This window comes from Salvelinus fontinalis, chromosome 24, assembly GCF_029448725.1.
Source record: "Salvelinus fontinalis isolate EN_2023a chromosome 24, ASM2944872v1, whole genome shotgun sequence".
In the NCBI taxonomy this organism is placed as follows: Eukaryota; Metazoa; Chordata; class Actinopteri; order Salmoniformes; family Salmonidae; genus Salvelinus; species Salvelinus fontinalis.
The window spans coordinates 6,983,300-7,008,074 of record NC_074688.1 but is presented as its reverse complement, the minus strand read 5'-3'; the positions used below and the strand labels follow the sequence as shown (position 1 = coordinate 7,008,074).

The 24,775-nt window shown below is 45.2% G+C and overlaps 1 protein-coding gene across 1 annotated transcript in view; it reads right to left on the bottom strand.

Annotated features, from left to right (window-relative positions):
* Positions 1-23,769, bottom strand: part of LOC129821861 (serine/threonine-protein kinase D2-like) — a 38,951-nt gene extending 15,182 nt beyond the window's left edge. Inside the window, exon 1 of the mRNA XM_055879563.1 lies at positions 22,854-23,769. Coding sequence (XP_055735538.1) covers positions 22,854-23,180 — 327 coding nt within the window. The 5' untranslated portion in view covers positions 23,181-23,769. The remainder of the gene's footprint in view (positions 1-22,853) is intronic.
* Between the last annotated feature and the right edge of the window lie 1,006 nt (positions 23,770-24,775).

Below are 24,775 nucleotides of genomic sequence, written 5' to 3'. Positions count from 1 at the left end.
CCCTCCAGCATGACAATGCCGCCAGCCATACTGCTCGTTCTGTGCGTGATTTCCTGCAAGACAGGAATGTCAGTGTTCTGCTATGGCCAACAAAGAGCCCGGATCTCAATCCCATTGAGCACGTCTGGGACCTGTTGGATCGGAGGGTGAAGGCCATTCCCCCCAGAAATGTCCTGGAACTTGCAGGTACCTTGGTGGAAGAGTGGGGTAACATCTCACAGCAAGAACTGTCAAATCTGGTGCAGTCCATGAGGAGGAGATGCACTGCAGTACTTAATGCAGCTGGTGGCCACACCAGTTACTGACTGTTACTTTTGATTTCGCCCCCCCCCCCCCCCCCCCCCCCCCTTATGTCTCAGTTGTTGAACCTGGTCATGTTCATACAAATATTTACATATGTTAAGTTTGCTGAAAATAAATGCAGTTGACAGTGAGAGGACGTTTCTATTTTTGCTGAGTTTAGAATCTTTATCTTGGGCAGAGGGTAGATTGTCCAAACACGAGTAATGAAAATAAACATACATCAAAAATATAAAAACTGTCAGCACTCAAAACAAACATAGTAAAGTCAAGGGTACACACACACACACACACACACACACTGTACAAACAAATGAATAGGATGGGTGTCATGGAGAAGTCTCTTTGATTTTGAAATGGGAGCTCAGAGAACAATATATTCTATTCAGACAAAATTACGTCATGCTTCATAAGCAGCCCGCTCCACATCGCTGCTCTCGATCTGTTTGTTTGTTTATTTTCTTCCATGTTTCTTTTAACAGTGCTATCACCTGACCTCCTGGTCATCTGTTGTGATCCAGCCTGGATTCAGTAGCCTCTGGCAGAGAGCTCTTTGTCCTGATTCTGGCCTGGCTTCTGACAAATTTTCTCTCCATCTCTTTCTCTTCTCTCTTGAGGCTAAGGGTTTGATTAGATTCAATCCGTGTTATCGCTCAATTGAAATGAAAAGGTAATTTCCGATTGAGCCGAATGTGCAGTTTTTACAGTGAATGCAAACTCCGTTAATACGGGAACATTTACATTTAAATGTAAATTTAGCTACAACGTGCTACGGATTTAATCAAACCCTAAATCGTTTCACTTCAGCTCCTGTCTTGGATTGACCAGACATATCACTGCCATGTGATCATATGGTAGAATAGGATAGGATGAAATTGTGTTGGAAAACAAACAGGGAAATGAGGCATGTATTTACTATAGTGTTTCTGTTTTATTATCTTTGACATAGAAGTGGAGGCTTTCTCCTTGAGGAAACCTACTGGAGAAATGTTAAAAGGGAATATTTTCCAGAGCTTCTTCTCTTTCCTATAACATATAGGGAACACAGTATATTGTCTATACTTGGCATGTACTGTAGGTTTCTCACATATGGGTGGCAATAATCGGGATTTGGGGGAGGGGACTGCACAGGGTATACTCAAATTAAATACTGTAGTATTTACTACAGTTTTAAAAAAGTGTAGCGTTTTTGGGGACATTACTGTAGTATTTACTCCAGTGTTTTTTTATGGATACTATTTTAGCATTTTTTATAGTATTCTACAATATACTACAACATTCTTTAGTAAGTAGTACACAATCGAGGGATACTACAGTACTTTCAGAATTCTATTGAAAGTACTGTAGTATTCTACAGTAAACTGTAGTATTTTTTCATGTGGGTTCACTCAGTAAAACACAAAGCCGTAACAGGAAACAACAACACGATGCGAGGCAAAACCCCAACCCCCCCGACATTATTAAAGTGGTATCCCTGAGAGGGATCAGACATGTGAGTGTTTTTATGGTGACCTCTCTGAGGAAAAACTCTCATTTCGAGCCTTCATAGCATTCTACAGTGCTTACACCATGGCCTCACACCAACAGAGAGGTCTGTGTTTATGACTTCACAGAAAGAGCAACTGTGTTTATGACCTCACAGACAGATAGAGAGGGACTTTGTCGAAGACATCACAGACAGAGAGAAAGCAAGAGAGAGAGGGGACAGTCTTTGGCATGGTTCCCCAACTGGTGGCCCGCGGGCCGAATTTGGCTCGCAGGTGGTTTTATTTGGCCCCCCAAGTTTTCTGAGCAAATTATTATTTTTCTTTTTTTACAGAATTTTCTTTTTTGGACATAAAATACTTTAAAAACACCAGGAAATCAGCTCCAAGTGGTTTTAATTTTGGAAATCTGTTCCCACGCATAATAGAGAGACATACAGAGGAACTGTCAGAGTGACCATCGGGCTCTTGGTCACCTCCCTGACCAAGGCCCTTCTCCCCCGTTTGGCCGGGCGGCCAGATCTAGGAAGATTCCTGGTGGTTCCAAACTTCTTCCACTTAAGAATGGAGGCCACTGTGTTCTTGGGGATCTTCAATGCTGCAGACATTTTTTGGTAACCTTCCCCAGATCTGTGCCTCGACACAATCCTGTCTCAGAGCTCTACGGACAATTCCTTCGACCTCATGGCTTGGTTTTTACTCTGACATGCACTGTCAACTATGGGACCTTATATAGACAGGTGTGTGCTTTTCCAAATCATGTCCAATCAATTTAATTTACCACAGGTGGACTCCAATCAAGTTGTAGAAACATATCAAGGATGATCAATGGAAACAGGATGCACCTGAGCTCAATTTCTGTCACGTTCCTGACCTATTTCTGTTAGTTTGTTGTATGTGTTAGTTGGTCAGGACGTGAGTTTGGGTGGGCATTCTATGTTGTCTGTTTCTATGTTGGTTTAGGGTTGCCTGGTATGGCTCTCAATTAGAGGCAGGTGTTTGGCGTTCCTCTAATTGAGAGTCATATTTAGGTAGGTTGTTTCACAGTGTTCGTTGTGGGTGGTTGTCTCCTGTGTCAGTGTTTGTCGCACCATACGGGACTGTTCAGTTTGTTTTGTACATCGTCATTTTGTGTAGTCTATTTTCCCTGTTCGTGCGTTCTTCGTGTTTAATGTAAGTTCGTCGTCCAGGTCTGTCTACTCCGTTTGTTGTTTTGTTAGTTTATAGTGAAGTTCGTGTTTTCGTCTTTTCTTTAAATAAATTATGTATTCACAACCCGCTGCGCCTTGGTTCAATCACTACTCCTCCTCGTTGGTTGAAGAGGAGGAGAACCGTAACAATTTCGAGTCTGATAGCAAAGACTCTGAATCCTTACGTAAATAAGGTATTTCTGTTTTTTATTTGTAATACATTTGCAAAAATTTCGAAAAACCTGTTTTTGCTTTGTCATTATGGGGTATATTGTGAAGATCAATGAGGATTTTTATTTATTTAATCAATTTTAGAATAAGGCTGTAACGTAACAAAATGTGGAAAAGGGGAAGGGGTCCGAATACTTTACGAATGCACTGTATGCCAATTAGGAATGATTGGGATGATTGGGTGGCCATGATGGAAGTTGGCCAGGATGGAAATTTAGCCATGACACATGGGTGAACACCCCTACTCTTACAATAAGTGCCATGGGATTTTGAATGAGCACAGAGAGTCAGGAATCCCGTTTTAATGTCCCATTCGAAAGACGGCACCCTACGCAGGGCAATGTCCCCAAATGTAATCAAAAAATATATACATTTATCCTTCGTCTCTCTGTGTTTCAGAATTTACCTTCAATTCGCAAGAGGATGATTGTATCTGGCAGGAGAAAGCATGTGAGCGAGCGAAACAGCGCCCCCTCTGTCTCTCTACATGTTGGCCAGCCATCTGATGCTGTCTGGTTCAAACAAGTATGGCATTGTTAACATGTTTTCTACTTGCTCGAACGTGCATGCATACACACATACATACACACACACACACACTCACACATTCTAACACACGCACACGCACAGAAATCAGAACCATGGACATTCACATCATATTTAGCTTACGTTGATTGGACTAAATTGTTTTTGGTATCTATTAGTTGTCACTGTATTAGACTAAGCAGAGGTGATTTGATGATGTTGAAGTTGAAATGGTGCTGGAATAGTGGAGGCAGCTCCTGTTTTCTTTGCGACTTGCGGTAACTCTCTGTGCTTCTAAATCAATAGTTGTTTAGTAGTCCGAAAATGTTGGAAACATGAACTTGCTTGACCGTGCTGTAGGTCATGTAACTGTCTGTTACTGTACATGCACTACGCTTTGTGAACTTCACTGGACAGAGGTTGCTATCCGGTTTTGTGATAAAACAAAGGTGTGGCTGAATTTATTGTCTTGGCCTTTAGGCCTATATATTACAGTCACAAGGCATATGAACTAACAGGTTATAGAGCAAACACCGTGATTATTGCAACACATAGGTTGTAATATGGCTTTCGGGGGGGGGTACTTGGTTTCCTCCGCGATTTTACCCATGTACTGCTACTGCAAATATTATATCTGTTTGGGCTGCTTGCGGTCAACTTTCAGTCTAAAAATATTTTATTTTAATTTTATTTTCCAACTAGGAATTCCTAGTCCGGGGACTCAGGCCTCTTTCTAGAGCTCCGACTTTCCGACCTGAAGATCACTGACGTCATGAATTGACCTCGTATTTTTCAGAGTTCCCGAGTTGTCTTGAGAGCACCATAAAAGCACATTTTGATCCAGGATGGATGTGACGGAAGAGATGAGGTGCACACTGTTGACCACGCCCCCTGACTCTGAGAAGCTCCACCGTGACATGTATCAAGCACACCCATCACATTAGTGGTGGTGAGATAAGAGACATTATGTCAGACTCATTGGCAATTGACTGTCATATAGTCCCACATTAAAAGTATGTGATGGTGAGACAATCAGACAATCAGAAATACGATTTTGCAATTGACTGCCATACCCCCCCCCCACACAAAAAAAAAGAAAGAGAGAGAGAGAGAGGGGGGGGGCTGTGTCTATGACCTCACAGAGAAAGGGGAATTGTGTCTATGACCTCACAGAGAGAGGAGGACAGGGTTATGTGACCTCACAGAGAGAGGAGAAGTGTCTGAGCGCGGCGGAGAAGTGGCGACAGCAGCAAATTACACAGGGGGAAGTGTTTCATCACCGGAGATAAGAACTCAGCCACAGATGCTCACTCAAAGATTGTCATGTAAAAAGCCAGGCAGAAATTCAGATGGGCCACCAGAACAATGACGGATTGTTTCCTGTGTAAGATCCATCCACTATGTACCGTGTACCCCTCCAGCCATTCTGACAGCCATTAGATCGCCAAAGTGATGACATTTTCACACATAATCTATGATAGCAGGGACACAGAAAGACCGCTTTTATCCTCCCTCTACCTAAATACTATAAAACTATCCAAAAAGTCGCTTTTATCAATAACATAACTCACGCCTTGTGTTGTGAACAGGCGCCCCAGTACAATATTTCAATTACCATACAGGGCTTTTACGACAGAGTCAGAAACAGAAGAGTTCTCACGATAGGTTTGTCCTCCTTTTCTTCTAAAGGTAAGAGGAACAGACACCCTCCTCAAACAACAGCCATTGTTTAGACAGCCATGTCTCGTTTTTCAGCTGAACACACTGTACAGTATACAGCAGCAATGCCAAACCCCATCCCTGGGAGTGTGAGTATCTCCAGACAGGGAAAGTGTAAAGTCGTCCAGAGTGTGAAAGTCCTGTGGGAAGTTGGGACCCTCCCTGTTCAGGGACATGTTTAGAACGGGGCCTAACAGAGGACATGAAAGAGAACCATGCTGCCACTGAAACAGGGACAGGTGTTTAATGAGGCGTTGCCGCGGCGACCGGGGTGTAAAAGACGTCAGCGTGCAGCCTCATTAGCACCTGACAACAGCTTGGCTCATCGCTGGAATTTCTCCTTTCTCACTTTGGGTTAGCGGGGCATGGGCTATTCTTAACCCCGTGAGGTCACTGTGACGGAGGGATGAAGCAGACGACAGGAATGTCTTCTATTCCTGTCCTCCCTTTGCCCCCGAATCAGCACCAGCAGGGTAAGAGTGACAGTACAGGCCAGTGACGTCAGAGTTTAGAGAGAGAGAGAATGATAGATACAGTTGAAGTCGGAAGTTTACATACACCTTAGCCAAATACATTTAAACTCAGTTTTTCACAATTTCTGACATTTAATCCTAGTAAAAATTCCATGTCTTAGGTCAGTTAGGATCACCTTTTTATTTTAAGAATGTGAAATGTCAGAATAATAGTAGAGAGAGTGATTTCTTTCAGCTTTTATTTCTTTCATCACATTCACAGTGGGTCAGAAGTTTACATACACTCAATTAATTCTCTATAGGATTGAGATCAGGGCTTTTGATGGCCACTCCAATACCTTCACTTTGTTGTCCTTAATCCATTTTGCCACAACTTTGGAAGTATGCTTGGGGTCATTGTCCATTTGGAAGACCCATTTGCGACCAAGCTTGAACTTCCTGACCTAGGTCTTGAGATGTTGCTTCAATATATCCACATAATTTTCCTGCCTCATGATGCCATCTATTTTGTGAAGTGCACCAGTCCCTCCTACCCCCGTGCTTCATGGTAGGGATGGTGTTCTTCGGCTTGCAAGCATCCCCCTTTTTCCTACAAACATACCGATGGTTATTATGGGCAAACAGTTATATTTTTGTTTCATCAGACCAGAAGACATTTCTCCAAAAGGTACGATCTTTGTCCCCGTGTGCAGTTGCAAACCGTAGTCTGGCTTTTTTATGGCGGTTTTGGAGCAGTGGCTTCTTCCTTGCTGAGCGGCCTTTCAGGTTATGTTGATATAGGACTTGTTTTACTGTGGATATAGATACTTTTGTACTTGTTTCCTCCAGCATCTTCACAAGGTCCTTTGCTGTTGTTCTGGGATTGATTTGCACTTTTCGCACCAAAGTATGTTCATTTCTAGGGGACAGAATGCGTGTCCTTCCTGAGCGGTATGATGGCTGCGTGGTCCCATGGTGTTTATACTTGCGTACTGTTGTTTGTACAGATGAACGTGGTACCTTCAGGCGTTTGGAAATTGCTCCCAAGGATGAACCAGACTTGTGGAGGTCTACAATTTTTTTCTGAGGTCTTGGCTGATTTTTTTAGATTTTCCCATGATGTCAAGCAAACAGGCACTGAGTTAAGGTAGGCCTTGAAATACATCCACAGGTACACCTCCAATTGTCTCAAATTATGTCAATTAGCCAATCAGAAGCTTCTAAAGCCATAACACAATTTTCTGGAATTGTTCAAGCTATTTAAAAGGCACAGTCAACTTAGTGTATGTAAACTTCTGACCCACTGGAATTGTGATACAGTGAATGATAAGTGAAATAATCTGTCTGTAAACAATTGTTGGAAAAATTACTTGTGTCATGCACAAAGTAGATGTTCTAACCGACTTGCCAAAACTATAGCTTTTTGAAAATAAATTTGTGGAGTGGTTGAAAAACGAGTTTTAATGACTCCAACCTAAGTGTATGTAAACTTCCGATTTCAACAGTTAATGAAAAACAGAGAGTGTGGTGGTAGGAATAATGCCTATTGTTAATGCCATAAATTCGACGCGGAAGTGTGAGAGTGAGAGGTTGTTGCAAACTGGGAGAGGACTGCAGAATCGCTGACATCCAAACCTACTAACTACACCTAGACACAAGGCCCAATGCTCTCTGGAAGACAGGAAGTCAGATCGTTCGCTAGAAGAGAGTGTACTGTAGTCTTCCTGTTTGTGTCACAGGCAGTATTCCCCTGCGTCCTCACTTTCAGCCTTACCCCCCACACACACACACACACACACACACACACACACACACACACACACAGGAAGAAACAGGCTAGGGCCTCCTAAAAGCCTGACTGTTGGCCCAAGTTTCAGAGAGAAACCCTGGAGTTGAGCAACAGAGACTACATGTGTAGGATACAAAATTATTCACTACTAGCTTATCGTAAAGTTCTAGTAATATTAAACCTCTGATTTTAACGTTTGCCCTTTACATGGCTATAGGCATAGGGCTGTGTAATGCAGTGGAGGCTCCTCCTCCGAGGAAGGAAAGGACCATCCTACTCAGTGAATTTCATAAAAATAAAAATTGTGAAACCTTAGTTATAATTTTAAGATAAAACTATACTAAATATATTCACATCACCAAATAACTGATTAAAAATACACTATTTTGCAATGAAGGTCTACAGTAGCATCAACAGCACTCTATAGGGTAGTGCCATGGTGTAGCCAGAGGACAGCTAGCTTCCGTCCTCCTCTGGGTACATTGACTTCAGTACAAAACCTAGGAGGCTCGTGGTTCTCACCCCCTTCCATAGACTTACACAGTAATTATGACAACTTCTGGAGGACGTCTTCCAACATATCAGAGCTCTTGCAGCATGAACTGACATGTTGTCCACCCAATCAAAGGATCAGAGAATGAATCTAGTACTGAAAGCATAAGCTACAGCTAGCTAGCACTGCGGTGCGTAATGTGTGGTACGTACTTGACTCAAAGAGAGAGAAAGGCAATAGTTTAACAGTTTTGAGCAAATTAATTTGTTCCAAAAATGAAGGAGAAGCAGCAGAGAGAGCTAACTATATTTCAGTTGATTTGTTTACCTTTCACTTAATTAGCTAATGCAGCTAATGTAGTCTACTCAATAACCTGACTCAAACAGAGAGGAATGCTATTTATGTGTTCTTGTTCAGTGAACGTGCCTTTTTTTCGCTGACTCGTGGTTGGCGGTGGAAGGAGGTATGAGGCGGTGCTCTGTCTGAACTTCGTCATGGAGAGTAGGACATGGAAAGACACACAGGTTTACATTCCTGACGTGGCTGCTGCATACCAGAACACGCTCTGTAAACCAGCAGGACAGGAGAGGGAGAGGAGTGGAGTGGAAAGACTGATGACACACACACCAGCGTGACAACACAGACACACACACACACGAGCGCAAATACAGATATGCCCACATCTAGTACCAATAGTGCCAATCATGACCAGCAGGGCCAGGATATGGCCCCAATCAGCCTGCTATCTAGATCCAGGGCTATATGACATATTCTAAACAAACCAGAAGAGCCCAAGCTGGAATCATTTTTTCTCTAGTATACAACAAGGGAATAAAGTCCAGATCCAGATGCTTCCTCTTGACCACAGAAAGTGGCAAGCCTAAGAAAACAGGCCTACTTATTCAACAATGGACCAACATATCCAACCTGGACTCAGGGGTAGACGTAACATAGTTACCGTAAATCCGAGACAGTACAATTAGTATGATATGTATTCATTTGTGGACATCCATCATCCATTTTGTATGGTAGCATATGTTACGAATTACAATCATATATATTACAAATGTGCTAAATGTATGATATTTTACAAATTCCAATCTGTTGTCGCTAGCGTTAGCTAGGTGGCTAATGCTAATGTTAGCTAGGCTAGGGGTTTGAGGTTAAGTTAGGAGTTAGGTTAACGGGTTGAGGGTTACCGTCAGATAGTGCGGCCGCACTGTCATCTGACCAAAGACCCCCATTCCATCAATTGAGTGTAACTATACAGCAAATGTCCCTTTCTCTCCCCAGCATTGGCATGAAGTGTAATATGTAGCTCTTCAGGTTAACGTTAAATAACTGCAGAACTTTAACATTATAACCCAACCACTACTTGCCCTTTTAAGTTGCTTCCTCCATTCACAATTGACAGACCATACTCTTCCGCGGTATGCACCTGCTTGACCTGTTAATTAGGTATAGTCTTGAGTACGTAAATGTTGCTCTATGCAAACTGACAGTATTATCCTCTAACAATTTGCTGGTAAACCACCTGTTGAATTCACCTTTATTCCCCCTGTATCATCTGCCATCATCATCCTTCAATCTTACTCTTTTTATTATTCAAACTGTTGTATTTTACCTGCTGTTGTGTGTTTCTCTGATACAAAACACTCTAGAAAACGGTACGACTTCATGTATCTGATATTAAGCTCCTCAGATATACCTTCAGATAAACCCATTTTTACTATTGTTCACATTTTGGTCATATTGTGCAATTGTTAAGATAAATCATGGGTCAGGTCTTCTTGAAAGACCATTTTTGTCCAATAACGGACTGGTGCCCCGATTTATAACAAGATAAATTCATCATTTATAGTAATAACTCGACCAATATCCTCTACACACACACACAAGCGTGCACACACACACACACACACACACAAGCGTGCACACACATACACACATTTGAAATGCTTTATTTGCATCCAAAAATCACTTTACAGTTGAGAAGGTGTGGTCAAATTATTAAGAAGGATTCGACCATTTCAAAGGACATGGATATCTGGACACTTGTGGATACAGACAGTACCTTCTCCACACAGCAAGGCTGACACAGAGCATTGTCTCGCTAGCTGCTTATTCAGGCCTGCAATCTGAAGGCCACATACTGTCAACCTTAATTAAGTACATGGCTGAGACTCCCGTATAGCAGCACCACGGGCGTGCGCTGATAACCAAAGCTACTAATTGTCGGCAAAGGTCTGCTCCGTGTAAGAGCTGAAAAGGCAACCCACTTCCAAAATGAGCTCCTCCCTCTGGCCTCCCCCATAACAACATCTGTCATATTTTACACACACACACCCTGTACAATCCACACCTAGCTAGTATAGTACACAGAAACAAGCAGCCCAGTCCTGTGAGGTGTCTCTTATGAAACGGGAGAATTATGCGTAAGAGGGATAGCTTATACGTTATAAGTAAGGGCTGTGTTCATTTCCATGTGTGGGTACACATGCATTTGAGTTTGTTTGGTGGGAATCGTTGTGTTAGAGAGGGCTGGTCTCGGGTGGGGGCTCGGCGACAAAGCGTCTCATTCTGCTCTGGGGGAGCGGGGAGGTAATATGAGAGCCGTGTCCAGACTGGGGCGGGGGGACGTGGGGATAAAGGAGCTGCGCTCGGCTGCACTGGACTGGGCTTTTGTGGGCATGCCTCTCCCTCTGCCTGGCCAGGTAAGCCGATAGGAACCTGGCCCGGATCCCCTGGGCCTCGCTCTACACACTCAGAACTGAGCACAGCTTTCTTTATTCACAAGAAAAGGAGGGAGAGGAAAAGAGGGTGATGGAGAGCAAGACCTGAAAGAAAAAGAGAGAAAGAAAAGGAGTCAGGGATATGAGAGAGGAACAGGTGTACGAAGCATACAGATGTAGGATCTTCATTTGACCAGTTTCTCACAGCAGGACAAGAATCCTGCAGCAACAGGAAATGTGAATTATTGTGTGGATTATAATTCATGGACATTTTTGTAGGGGTTGATCCATTTTTAGTTAGGTCAAATCAAGTCTGACATTTTTAAGTGGAAAGTACAAACTTTGGAATCCTTTTCAAACCTTGAATGCACTACAAGTTTACATTTCCTGCTGTGCAACAACAGGGGGATCAAATGAAGATCCAACATCTGTAGAGCAGGAAAAGAGATGGATGAGGAGGAGATTAAGATGGGCAAAATGTAAAGATAGAAAGAACCCCTCTTCTTTTCCCTACAAACGCCTCCTCCCTCCATCCCCCCTCCACTCAGCAGGCTGGGTGTCATAGATGGGACTCTCCAGAGAGATCTCAAAGGAACACTGCACAACATGTGATTGCTGAACATTCCCAATGCGTGCTGGGAGTGCATGGTCGGTCACACACACACACACACACATTCCTCCCCATCCACACTGGGAACCACAATGGACACATTACTGGGCTGTGAGTCATTCCCTTTTCCTTTATGTAGGCTCTCTCTCCTCCCTCTGCTTTTGTTCCTCCCCTCCTCCCATAACCCGTTCTGGTTTTGATCCCTCATTCCCATTCTCAGGTCAGGATGGAGGGGTATTCACTGCTTAATAGAGAGAGAGAAAGAGAGTGTGAGTGAGTGAGTGAGTGAGTGAGTGAGTGAGTGAGTGAGTGAGTGAGTGAGTGAGTGAGTGAGTGAGTGAGTGAGTGAGTGAGAGAACAAGATTGAGTGAGTGGGTGAGAGAGAACAAGAGAGAGAGAGAGAGAGAACAAGAGAGAGAGAGAGAGAGAGAACAAGAGAGAGAGAGAGAGAACAAGAGAGAGAGAGAGAGAGAACAAGAGAGAGAGAGAGAGGAGAGAGAACAATAGCGAGTGAGTGAGTGAGTGAGTGAGTGAGTGAGTGAGTGAGTGAGGGAGGATTGGATTATAATGTGGATATGAAACTACATACAGACTTCTGTAGAATTGATCTTTAAGGTTTCTGTACTTCCTGTGTTTTTTTGTGTGTTTTTTTAGGTGGTAGATCAGCTTTAATACTGCAGATAGATTGTAGCTTCCATCAATGTAATTGTCTGCATAATTTCCAATCCCCCATATATTTTTTGTAAATATATAGATTTATATTGTATATACACACATATCTTTTTAAAATATATTTTCCTTTTAATGTTTTCCCCTAACCTAATTGGAGTAAATTAATGGACAACAAGTCTTAGGCTTCTACTTCCAGCTTATACATACTGTATACATTTTACAGACACACTATATTTTACAATAGTTATCTTTTGTTTGTTTTTAGTCCCGGCCTTCCTCTATTTCTGAAGTCCATCCAGTTTTATTTCTCTTTGGCATATATTTTTTTAACTGTGCTGTTTCACAAAAGTACTGAACCTTTCTATTCTCATAGTTTCTACAGATTGTAAATTAAAGATACATTTTTTATTTTGCTAAAAGTATTATGACATTATCGATTCTTATTATTCCATTGTGCGATTCTTACTCAAACCACACACAACGGCTCTAATGAAATCAAAGTAGCACGTTAGAAAACCCATAGAAGAGTGAAATCTCTAGTTGGGATAAATCACGTTTGTCAGCTCACATACTCGAAGTAATTAGCCACGGTTGAACAGCTTTTCACTGTGAGCCCAGAGCACGAGACCCAAGAGCGTTGAAGACCCACATGACACACCTATATCTTTCTCTCATATAATCTATCTATCATAATCTTCCCCGTTTCCTTTTCGTCGCCCGTTTCTTCTAACTTATCATCCACCCATCCCCGCCGACGTCTATGTCTCTCCTTCCTCTTTTATGAAAGTCACAGCAGCGCCAGCCTCGGTGTTTGAGTATTTACTAAATGCTTCTCTAACCTCAGGTTCCCCGAGTGCGGTAGAGTGTGTGTGTGTGTGTGTGTGTGTGTGTGTGTGTGTGTGTGTGTGTGTGTGTGTGTGTGTGTGTGTGTGTGTGTGTGTGTGTGTGTGTGTGTGTGTGTGTGTGTGTGTGTGTGTGTGTGTGTGTGTGTGTGTGTGTGCGACACACGTCGAGGACCAGCACAGACGTAACCCTCTGAGTATCTGCTGCCGTGCCTGGTAACCACGGCTGCCATCTGTGACCTTACAGAAAAAGGCCGCCCCAGACCCTCCAGGGCATACACTGCTTTTCCTGGAAAGCACCAAAGAACATCATCCAGGGCAGCATCTCCAAAAGAAACGGTATCTAAGTTAAAGCTGCAATATGGGACGATCTGACCAAATTCACCTGAAAATAAATGTGAGTTACAGATCTGTCATTCTCATTGAAGCTATTTTTATGCTTTTTGTTTTTGCGTCTTTTACTTGGCGGATGCCAGGAGAACGCTCTCCGCCCCAATGCATAGTGCCAACTGTAAAGATTGGTGGAGGAGGAATAACAGTCTGGGGCTGTTTTTCATGGTTTTGGCTAGGCCCCTTAGTTCCAGTGAAGGGAAATCTTAACGCTACAGCAGACAATGACATTCTAGACGATTCTGTGCTTCCAACTAAGTGGAAGGCCCTTTCCTGTTTCAGCATGACAATGCCCCTGTGCACAAAGCGAAGTCCATACAGAAATGGTTCGTCGAGATCGGCGTTGAAGAACTTGACTGGCCTGCACAGAGCCCTGACCTCAACCCCATCGAACACCTTTGGGAGGAATTGGAACGCCGACTGCGAGCCAGGCCTAATCGCCCAACATCCCCCGACCGCACTAATGCTCTCGTGGCTGAATGGAAGCAAGTCCCCGCAGCAATGTTACAACATCTAGTGGAAAGCCTTCCCAGAAGAGTGGAGGCTGTTATAGCAGCAAAGGGTGGATCAACTCCATAACAATGCCCGTGATTTTGGAATGAGATGTTCGACGAGCGGGTGTCCACATACTTCTGGCCATGGGGCGTATTTCACAGCGGTTTAAATGGTACAGCGATTCTCTAACCGACACTTGCTTGTTTTGCCACCAACCGAAAATGAGAACTTTAGCAACCAGGAAATGGCAGAGACATTTCTGAATAGTGCATCTTTAGGAACCCCTTCCTCAGGTTTGAATGTATACCAACTGGGTTAGGGATTCGTGGCATTTACGTGAGTGAGTGTTGTTGTCCGAAGAGATAGATCTGCACATGTCTGTCTGCCCTTGATCCACAGAGCTCTCTCCCTGCTCTCAAAGAGCCCTGTGTGTTCCGTCGGCTGCCCTGGAAATGTGAGGAATTCTCCTGCCTGCTTGCTTGCCTGCCTGCCGGACCAGCTGGGAGGGTTTTGCATAGCAACATGCCACCGAATGCTTCTGCTGCTGCTGCTGCCTCAAATTGGATTATGGTACAAAACGGGTTTTTAGCAGAGCTAAATCATTGGATTAGTATCATAATGTCTCGGGGTGATCTGGAATGCAGGGCTCTAGAGTAACAGTAAGTATGGACCTACTGTACAGCCTTTGGCGCCTTCTGTAGAAAAACACTGAGACGGTTGTTACTACCTAGACTAACTGGGTGACGGGCCTTGACATTTTAGAAATGATCAAGTCCACTTTCATTGCGTTTAAAAGAACGATTGCTCAACTCTGGAAAAACGTGGCTTCAAGCTAGGTACAAAAACCACAGCATTCCCCTTGATTCTAGCAGCGTATGGCCTGAACCTTGCTTCCCATCTCTCTCTTTCTCTTTCTCTCCCTCTCTCTCTCGCTCTCCCTATTTCTCAATCTCTGTAAATGTCCTTTTCCTCTCTCGCTCTCTTTCTCTCTCTCTCTCCCTCTTTCTAAATCTCAATCTCGGTCAATACCCCTTTATATCTCTCTCTTTCTCTCTCTCTGTCACCCTCTCCCCCTCTCCCCCTCCTCTAATTGATATGTGGACATGTCATTAGCAGTGTTTTGAATAGCCAAACGGAGGAGTACGCCGCCTGCTAATGCCCGCCAGGAAGCACTGTACGTTCATGCAAAGCTGCTCCGAGCTGCTCTGCTATGATGCAAATGAACCGAGTGGGGAAGAGGGAAGAGTACGGGGTTTGGGTAAGGGAGCGCTGTGTGGATCAATGGCGGAAGCTGTCATTTCAATATGGGACACCATTTCCTCTAGAAGCCTGCTGGTTGTGTGTGACTTCATAAAGCTGTGGTGTGGTAAAGGTGTGGCGGTCTCAGACCATTGTGCTAAACACGCTAATGCGTTCCTGACTCACTGAGCTGTGCACCTGCCTGGGTTTAGCGAATTGGTCTGATAAGTCTAGGTCCAAGAAAGAGGCTTCTAAACCGCTTCTACCCCCAAGTCATAAGACTACTTAACATCTAATGAAATGGCTACTCAGACTATTTGCATTGCTCCCCCCCCCCCCCTTCACTATTTTACGCTGCTGCTACTCTCTGTTATTATCTATGCATAAGTCACTAAAATAACTCTACCTACTTGAATATATTACCTCAACTAACCGGTGCCCCTGCACATTGACTCTGTACCGGTACCCCCTGTATATAGCCTCGATATTGTTATTTTACTGCTCTTTAATTATTTGTTACTTTTATTTCTTTATTTTTTATTTTATTGGGTATTTTTCTTAAAACTGCATTGTTGGTTAAGGGCTCGTAAGTAAGCATTTCACTGTAATGTCTACACCTGTTGTATTCGGCGCATGTGACAAATCAAATTTGATTTGATAACCAGTGTAGGTATTAGTAACCAATATAGGGCTCCCAAAACGCATACACACGCACACACTCAACCAAAATGGGTTAGAACAAGATCGAAATGTATCAAATGAACATGTGATATACGCAGATCAATCGTTCAGAGGGCTGGATTGGTTGAGACAGACAGACCTGGATTAGGCCGAGTCGTCATGTAGCTACAATAACAGAGTAGCATTGAAGGCTAGAGGATTGTTTTCCGCCACACAATACAACGTTGTCCATCAGGCTGGACCCTTATCGTCACGATCAGGACTGGCGGTGCAGTGTGTGTGCGTGCGCAAGGATTCTTTACTGCTTTCGTGTGTGTGTGTGTGTGTGTGTGTGTGTGTGTGTGTGTGTGTGTGTGTGTGTGTGTGTGTGTGTGTGTGTGTGTGTGTGTGTGTGTGTGTGTGTGTGTGTGTGTGTGTGTGTGTGTGTGTGTGTGTTTAGCAGGACAGGAAAAAATAGTCAAATTTACACACTTATCAAGAGAACATCCCTGGTCATCCCTACTGCCTCTGATCTGGCGGACTCAATAAACACAAATGGTTCGTTTGTAAATTCTGAGGTTGTAACGTGTGCGCTGGGAGTCAGGAAGCAAGTTCAGGGAGTGAATAATTGAATAAATAAATGAAAACATAATACAAAACAAGAAACACAAACACCGCACCGACATGAAACAGAGTGAATAACACCTGAGGAAAGAACCAAGGGGAGGGACAGATATAGGGAAGGTGATCAAGGAGGTGATGGAGTCCAGGTGAGTGTCATGAGGTGCGAGACGATGGTGACAGGTGTGCAGGATAATAAGCAGGCTGATGACCTAGAGGCCGGAGAGGGAGTATACGTGACAGAGGTTTGGAGTGTGACCCTGGCTATCCGTAATAATAAAAAACATGAAAGTTGTGCAGTCTGGTTTGCTTAATATAAGGAATTTGAAACTATTTCTACTTTTACTTTTGATACTTGAAGTACATTTAAAAGCAAATACTTTTAGACTTTTACTCAAGTAGTATTTTACTGGGTACTTTAACTTTAGTCATTTTCTATTCAGGGTATCTCTACTTTCACTCAAGTATGACAATTGGGTACCACCACTGGGTGTCTGTGTGTGCTTACATGCGTGCGCACACGTGGGCGTGTGTGTGTGTAAAAGAGAGACAGAGGTAAACAGGAGATAGTGTGTGTGTATGATCACATTCCCAGGCCCAGCTCCTCCAGGGAGGCAGATAAAGAAACTGCCCATTCCAGACCGGAGGTGGAAACAATGGCCAGGGACTTTCAGTTGCAGCTGTGTGTGTGTGTGTGTGTGTGTGTGTGTGTGTGTGTGTGTGTGTGTGTGTGTGTGTGTGTGTGTGTGTGTGTGTGTGTGTTTGAGGGGATATGGCCCACCTGTCCAAATCGCTTCCTATGTACAGTTCCACATTTCAAATCGCTCTCTGTCTTTATCGCTCTCTGTCTTTCTCTCGCTTTTCCCCTTAAGTGTATTTTTTTAAACAGTTTAAACTCTTTCTTCTTCTCTCTTGGTCTCTCCATTCCTCTCTATCACTCCGTGAGACTCGTTCACTACAGATGCCACTCTAGAGTGCCTATAAGGGAGTAGTGAGGGTGGCCACGTGTTGTATGCTAGACTGAGAATCACAGACACCTACACTAAATATACACCTCGCTTTGCACACGGGGGCAGCGCCATGCTGAATTTTTAGACCTACATTTCAAGCAAACAAGGTTGACTTACAGTAGAAATCAAACGTTGGTTGTGAGAGCGTGTGAGAGTATTTTCTCTCCGTCTGCGGGAAACCAACGAAGGGTGGGTTTGCTAGTGTTTTCTTAAGAGAAAAACCGTACCAACCTCAGTGCCAAGGATCTGTGCAGCGTTCAGGCATCAGTTAGTACAATCCTGTTACAACAATCGCCTGACGTGAGGAAACTATGGCGACTCTACAACGCTTCAAATGACACAGTCAAGCCTCGACAGGTCGGTCCTCCGCAGTCTCACGCACACACACACGCACCGTTCATTACAAGTCCAATTAGTAAACAGGTTATTGGTCTGAGAGGTAAGGATCAGCTTGAATAGACACACCCCTTGGCAGAGTGAGACTTGATTGGCTGATGAAAGAGACACGACAAGCGATATGATGCTCTCAGCCACATGTTACTGAATGGCTCTACGACGAGACACAAATTCCCACTTGTCAACCGGTGCTCGTCTGCGACATTAAAACGTCTCTAGCATGCAATGCAACATCCCCGACACACATATCTACTGTAGATTGTCCCGTAGGTTTGCCTTCCAGCCATGGTCTTATGGGGACTTAACGTTTGATCCTGTGGCTTTACAGGAAGTCCGTATTAGCATCTGACTAACGCGAAGCGGGGGTGGTCTCTATGTGTCAGAGTTACCGTATGAAACTCAGCAACACACTGGGAGTGGAGGCTCAATAGACCTCAATTGTCCGGAAACAATGAGAGAGATCTGCCCGAACGGTTAGCACCAAATTCCCCCTACCCTACCTCGTCTCCCACCAACCCCAGAGAGAGGGGGAGGCGCCCTGAGGGAATACGTGGAGGACGACGGGAGGGGATGGAGGTGGAAGGATGAGGAGGAAGAGGACGTGGATCGCCCCCGGACGGAGTGGACTCCAAAGAGGAAACAGGCCTCATTTCCTCTTCTTTATCCCTCAGACAATGGGCTACCGTTAGCAGGGAGAGTGATGAGGAGAGGAGGAGTGGGGAGGAAGGGAGAGAAGAACAGATGTGGGAAGAAGAGAAGGAAGGACAGGGGAAGAGAGGAGCAGATAGGGGAGAGAGGTGAGGATGGGGGAGAGGAAGGGAGGACGGGAGGAGAAGAGAGAACAACAGCATTGAGAAGAGGAGAATGAAGGAAAGAGAGAAGATGAGAGTAGGGGGAGGGAATGGAATGATGCCTGTCCACAAATCACTAAATAAACCGTCAAGTGTTCTGCTGTTTCAGGGTTGAACAGACATACACAGCACTAGTGTTAAGGTCTTGTTTGATCTTATGCCACTAGGAGCAGGGGCTGGGGGCAGGGAAAGAGAGTGTCTTCCTACATATTGTAGGCTCTGAAGTTAATGGAAAAACGTGTCAGTGGAACACAGCGAGGCTGGCTGGCTGTTGAATAAACAGAGAGAGAGAGCAGCCTGGCCTGGCCGTGGCTGGTGACTCAACATTTCTGATTGAGACGGACGGGAGAGGAGAGCCGAAGGGAATGATGGAACCGTGGCAAAACACCCCTACTCCTGATAAGCACCCACGCACGCACGCACGCACGCACGCACACGCACGCGCACACGCACACGCACACACACACACAGCAGGCCTCACACACGCATGCCATGCACGCACAAACACACACTGCCAAACCTGAAATCCCTCTAAATACAAAGCCCCTGTCATGCCATCCATGTGTGAAGGCAGTGGGGACTGACTGACTGGTTTTCTGGTGCTGGTGTTCATTAAAGTGGCCCTCCAGTCTCCTTTGAACCAAATGTATCACCAGCTTTACTTAACAAAAGGCACATCTCAATAGGCCAGGATCCAGGTATGACATGACATGGCACGAGTGGGCCGTTCCTATTTTGTTCTCGACTGGTCCTCTATTGCTGGTCTGCCCGGTGCCTGGTAGAGGTATCTGCTCCAAGTTGACTAACAGCACCAGTGGTTTCACCGCTAGCGCAGAAAGTCATTACGGTCCCAAGTTATGAACATAACCCGACGACTGTTATCGTGCCAAATAAGTGGTTGTGCAAGGAGTTTCCCACACGAACAATCTATCTTCCAGCACTCCAGCCATAACTAACTGGAATCAGGTGTAAGGCCTCTAATCAGGTCAACACTCACAAGACCGCGGGGACGGACGGTATTCCAGGGAGCAGGCGCAGATCAGCTGGCAGGCATATTCACGGTCATTTTTGACCTCTCCTCGTCCCAGTCTGTAATCCCAACATGTTTTCAGATGACCACCATCATCCTGTCCCCAAGAACTCTAAGGTGTCATGCCGCAATGACTACCGCCCTGTAGCACTTCAATCTGAATTCACGACGTGCTCTGAAAGGCTGGTTACGGCACACATCAACTCCATCATCCTCGACACACTAGACATTTTCACATTGACATTTTAGTCATTGAGCAAACGCTCTTGTCCACCGTGACTTACAGTAGTGAGTGCATCCATTTTCATATTTGTCCGTACTGGTCCTCTGTAGGAATCGAACCTATAACCCTGGCGTTTCATGTGCCATGCAAGTGACCCACTCCAATTTGCATACCGCCCCAACAGATCCATAGACGACGCAGTCTCAATTGCACTCCACACTGCCCTCGCCCACCTGGATCAGAGGAATACCAATGTGAGAACGCTGTTCATTGACCACAGCTCAGCGTTCAACACCGTTGTCCCCTCCAAGCTCGTAAGATCCTGGGACTGAACACCTCCCTCTGCAACTGGATCCTGGACTTCCTGACGGGCCGACCATCACCTACTCCACACTGACTCTTAATACAGGGGCCCCACAGGGGTGTGCACTTAGTCGCCTCCTGTGCTCCCTGTTCACCCACGACCGTGTGGCCACGAACGACTCCGACACCACCATCAAGTTTGCTGACGACACAACGGTGGTAGGCCTGATCACCGACAACAATGATACAGCGTATAGGGAGGAAGTCTGTGACCTGGCAGTGTGGCGCCAGGACAACAACCTCTCCCTCAATGTCAGTAAGACCAAGGAGCTGATCGTGGACTACGGGACGGGGCTACAATGGAGCGGGTTGAGAGCTTCAAGTTCCTCTGGTCCAAATCACTAAAGACTTAAAATGGTCCACACACTTGCATAGTTGTGAAGAAGGCGCGACAGCGCTTCTTACCCCTCAGGATGTTGAAAACATTTGGCATGGGCCCTCCAATCCTCAAAAAGTTCTACAGCTGCACCATTGAGAGCATCATGACTGGCGGCATCCCTGCTTGGTATGGCAATAGCACCGCTCTCGATCGTATGGTGCGACAGAGGGTGGTGTGGACAACCCAGTACATCACTGGGGCCGAGCTCCCTGCCTTCCAGGACCTCTATATCAAGCGGTGTGAAACAGAGTCCCGGAAAATCGTTAAAGACTCCAGCCACCCAACCCATCGACTGTCCTCTCTGCTTCCGCGCGGCAAGCGGCACCGTTGCATCAAGTCTGACACCAACAGACGCCTGAACAGCTTCTATCCACAAGCAATAAGACTGCTACACCCAGGACTCTACACACTCACGCACACTGACACTCCTACACACACATAACATGCACACACATTTATACTGACTCGACACACAAGCACACACACGCTCCAATACAATCTTCCTTTACGCTGCTGCTACTCTGTTTATCATACGTCCTGAAGCCTAGTCTCCTTACCCCTATACATATCTACCTCCATCACTTCGGTTTCCCTGCACTTCGTAAATATGTTATTGGATCTGACCCTGTATATAGCTTCTTACCTTCTAGTGTTCTTCATATTTCTTAATTTTCCGTGTGTTTTTGTTCTATTTATTTGTAGCACTACGTTGATATTGAAGACTGCATTATTGGGTTCAGAGATTGCAAGAAAGGTATTTCACTGTAAAACGTGAAGAGTACAGTAGGGTATTCTGGAGGGAGAAAAGGAGAGTCCTAGCATAACATCTACAGTTCACAGGGACTTCTGAAACTGTCACATGGATATGAAGGGCAGGCGTGGGGGTGCTTTTGTTCCGCAAAACAATAACAGATTAGGGAAAGCAGCATTTCCTGGAAAAGTTACCAGTTGCAAATTGTTCAAGCTGCTGTTGGCCAGCCTCCAGCGACTGGCTTTGGAAATCTGGTAATCTAACCATCTCAGAGTGTAATTGGCTGAGAAAAACCAACGCCTCTCATGCCAGACACTGACTTGAGGATTATGCTCTCCTGCTGGCTGCTGCAAAATGGCCGCCTTCTTCCCTGTACTGTATATGCATGGCCCAGGTAAAACCTGGCTGTATGGTAAAACACTATGGCGGATTACTCAGTAATTGTTTTTACTTTCCATTTGATGCACACAGATTGGTGCCACTCTGAGCACAACCAAATCAAATGAAACATTATCAGCGGTTTTAAATGCGTTTCATAAATTGGACTATGAATGTAGATTATGGAAGGTATCCTTCAGACATGGGAGACTCAAGCAGGGGTACGTGTAGTAATTAGAGTGGCCTTGTAGGCGTCCTGGTTTTGTAGCATTATTAGCTCATAGTCTGTTGGCCTGTATGTCATAAACTGTTCGTTACATGAACATGACCTCACTTCGAGACAAAATCATATACATCTATACGTCACTTCATGGCACTTGGATGTACTCAGTGTGTGTGTGTGTGTGTGTGTGTGTGTGTGTGTGTGTGTGTGTGTGTGTGTGTGTGTGTGTGTGTGTGTGTGTGTGTGTGTGTGTGTGTGTGTGTGTGTGTGTGTGTGTGTGTGTGTGTGTGTGTGTATGTGTGTGTGTGTGTGTGTGAGAGACAGAGCCATTCACTGCCAAAATTCATCACCATTAGCTATGAGATGTCAGAGACAGCTGGATGAAGAAAGCACTAGCACTTAGGGCTCATCAGCGATTAATAAACAGATAAACACACACACACATTCACACACACACACACCAATTCAGGGCAAATATATTATTCTGTAGGTAAATCTCACACACACCGACATGGTCTCAGAGCAATTAGTATCATCCTGTACTTAAATATGTGACACATCGCGACTCAAACAAGCAACATTTGGACTGCTATATGGTCGCAGATTACGCCCACCCATCCTCCCTGATCAACCTCCCTACTTTTGTTTCTGTCTAAAGTAACTAGACCATACATCTTGGAGATGCTCAGAAATACGTCAAGTATGTTTCGTATGGCTCTGAGGCCAGGCTACACACACACACACACACACACACACACACACACACACACACACACACACACACACACACTGCTTGTGCTCTCACCTTGATGTCGACAATGGAGCAGGCGACTTGTTTGACGTAGGCAAGGTCAGCGGTCTGGGGCAGCAGCACTGACTCTCTTGTCAGCCCAATCTGGATGATGAAGGAGACCCCAGCTGGGGTTGGGGGCACGTAGGAATTGGCAACCCCCCCAGGGCCCAGCCCAGCCCCCAGGTCCACAGGGGGGAGACCACCGTGAGTAGGGGTGGGAGGCACGGCCATGGGGGTCCCCTGCTGCATCACCACAGAGCCTGGGGGAGAGGGGCCCCCTGTGTGGAAGAAGACCTGGGATAGGGGTCCCGGCGACATACAGGGGCTGGCGTTGGCCATCCCTCGCTACACGCTGATCCACAAACAAATACACACCGCTACAGGGAGTCTCTGTCCTGTGACCACCCTTTCTCCCAGAGGAGTCAAGGGGAGATCCCTATCCAGGAAGCACTGCTTCTTCCTTTCTTTCTTTCTACCTCTCCCTCTTGATTTTTGTAATCTGCACTCACACTTCTTTCATTATCCCGGCAAGGCAAGCGTGAGAGACAGACTGAGAGAAACTTCTCCCCTCCTACCCTTGCTCTTCCACCGCTCCTCCTTCTCTGGTGAAGAAGTTGTTCTGCTGATGAGAAAGTCTCAATTTTCACAGGAAACACTGAGGAAGGAGAAAGAAAGGGAAAAAAGTTTGTTGTCCTAGACTCCAGCCTGTACAAAATGGCTTCCTTGAGCAGGAAACTGAGAGAATGAAGGAGAGACACAGCCCGATGGGGCTTTTCTTTAACAAGTCTTGTCCTGTTTCAGTTTCAGCCGAGTTAACTCTTTTTCTGTAGAAAAGCAAGACCGAGAGAGCTATGTGAGAGTACCTCCCTCTCCCCCTCCCTCCTGTTCCCTCCTTTCTGAACTTGCCACAGCCAAGGAGGAAGTGATATGACTGACACAACTCTCGGGCCAATGGGTGGAGGAGAGCTCTGGATAAGCCCATGTCAGTCCCTCCCACTCCCCGGTCTTCTCCCATGCTAGCATGCTCTTTTTCCACCCTCTATGTTTTATGTTGCAGTTATTTGTCTTGTTTACTCCTTCTCTAACAGCTGGGCTCTTCTTACTCGAGCCTGAGGGGAACTGCACACAAATATGTATCTCTCTCCCTCTAAAATACTATCACTCTTTTCTCTGTGGCTTTGCTTTTTGTTCTCTCTCCTCACCCTCTTGGCAGTGCCAATGACATGCAGGTCTCTCTCTGATTTGAATGTAGGACCACACCTACAGTGCAACTACCATTCTACTCAGTGAAGTAGAAAAGAGCTGTCGTAATTACTTTTGGTAGTTCACTCAGTTTATAACTTGTGGTAGGTACTCTTTGTTTAATATCTGTTCAACGTATAATTGCTTACTATTAAAAAACGATTATTTCAATATAGGTAGTTAGCCATAGATGATGCTAATTTAAATGAGAGAAGTGGCCGCAATGAACCTACTGTAAGAAGCGCATTCTTATCGATGGTTGTGCTGAGTTGTACCTCCTTTAAGGACCACTAGAGGGAAATGTATCCCTCAGAGTCTCTGACATAATCATAACACTGGGCAGATCCAAGGTCTGTTTTGATCTTCATCACATAACTAATAAGACCGGCCTTGCTAGTCTTCAGGAAGGGGTGCTGTGAGCTTGATATTTGTGGGTCGTCTTCTCCAGAGCATGGGTAGCAGGTGGCTGTCAAGATTGTCATGTTAATGTGGCCTGTTCGTTAACAATCCCTTGGTCACTTGCTTGTTGTGGGTCCTGTTGTATATTTTCCTAGAGACCTGTGAAACCTGTCTAGTTGCAGAATTGGTGATGACTGGGTTAGAAGACGGGTACTTCAGGCATTCCTGGTCTGGACAGGCCGCTGCAGGCTGACTTCGGTCGTCAGTTGAACAGTGTTTCCTCTGACGCATTG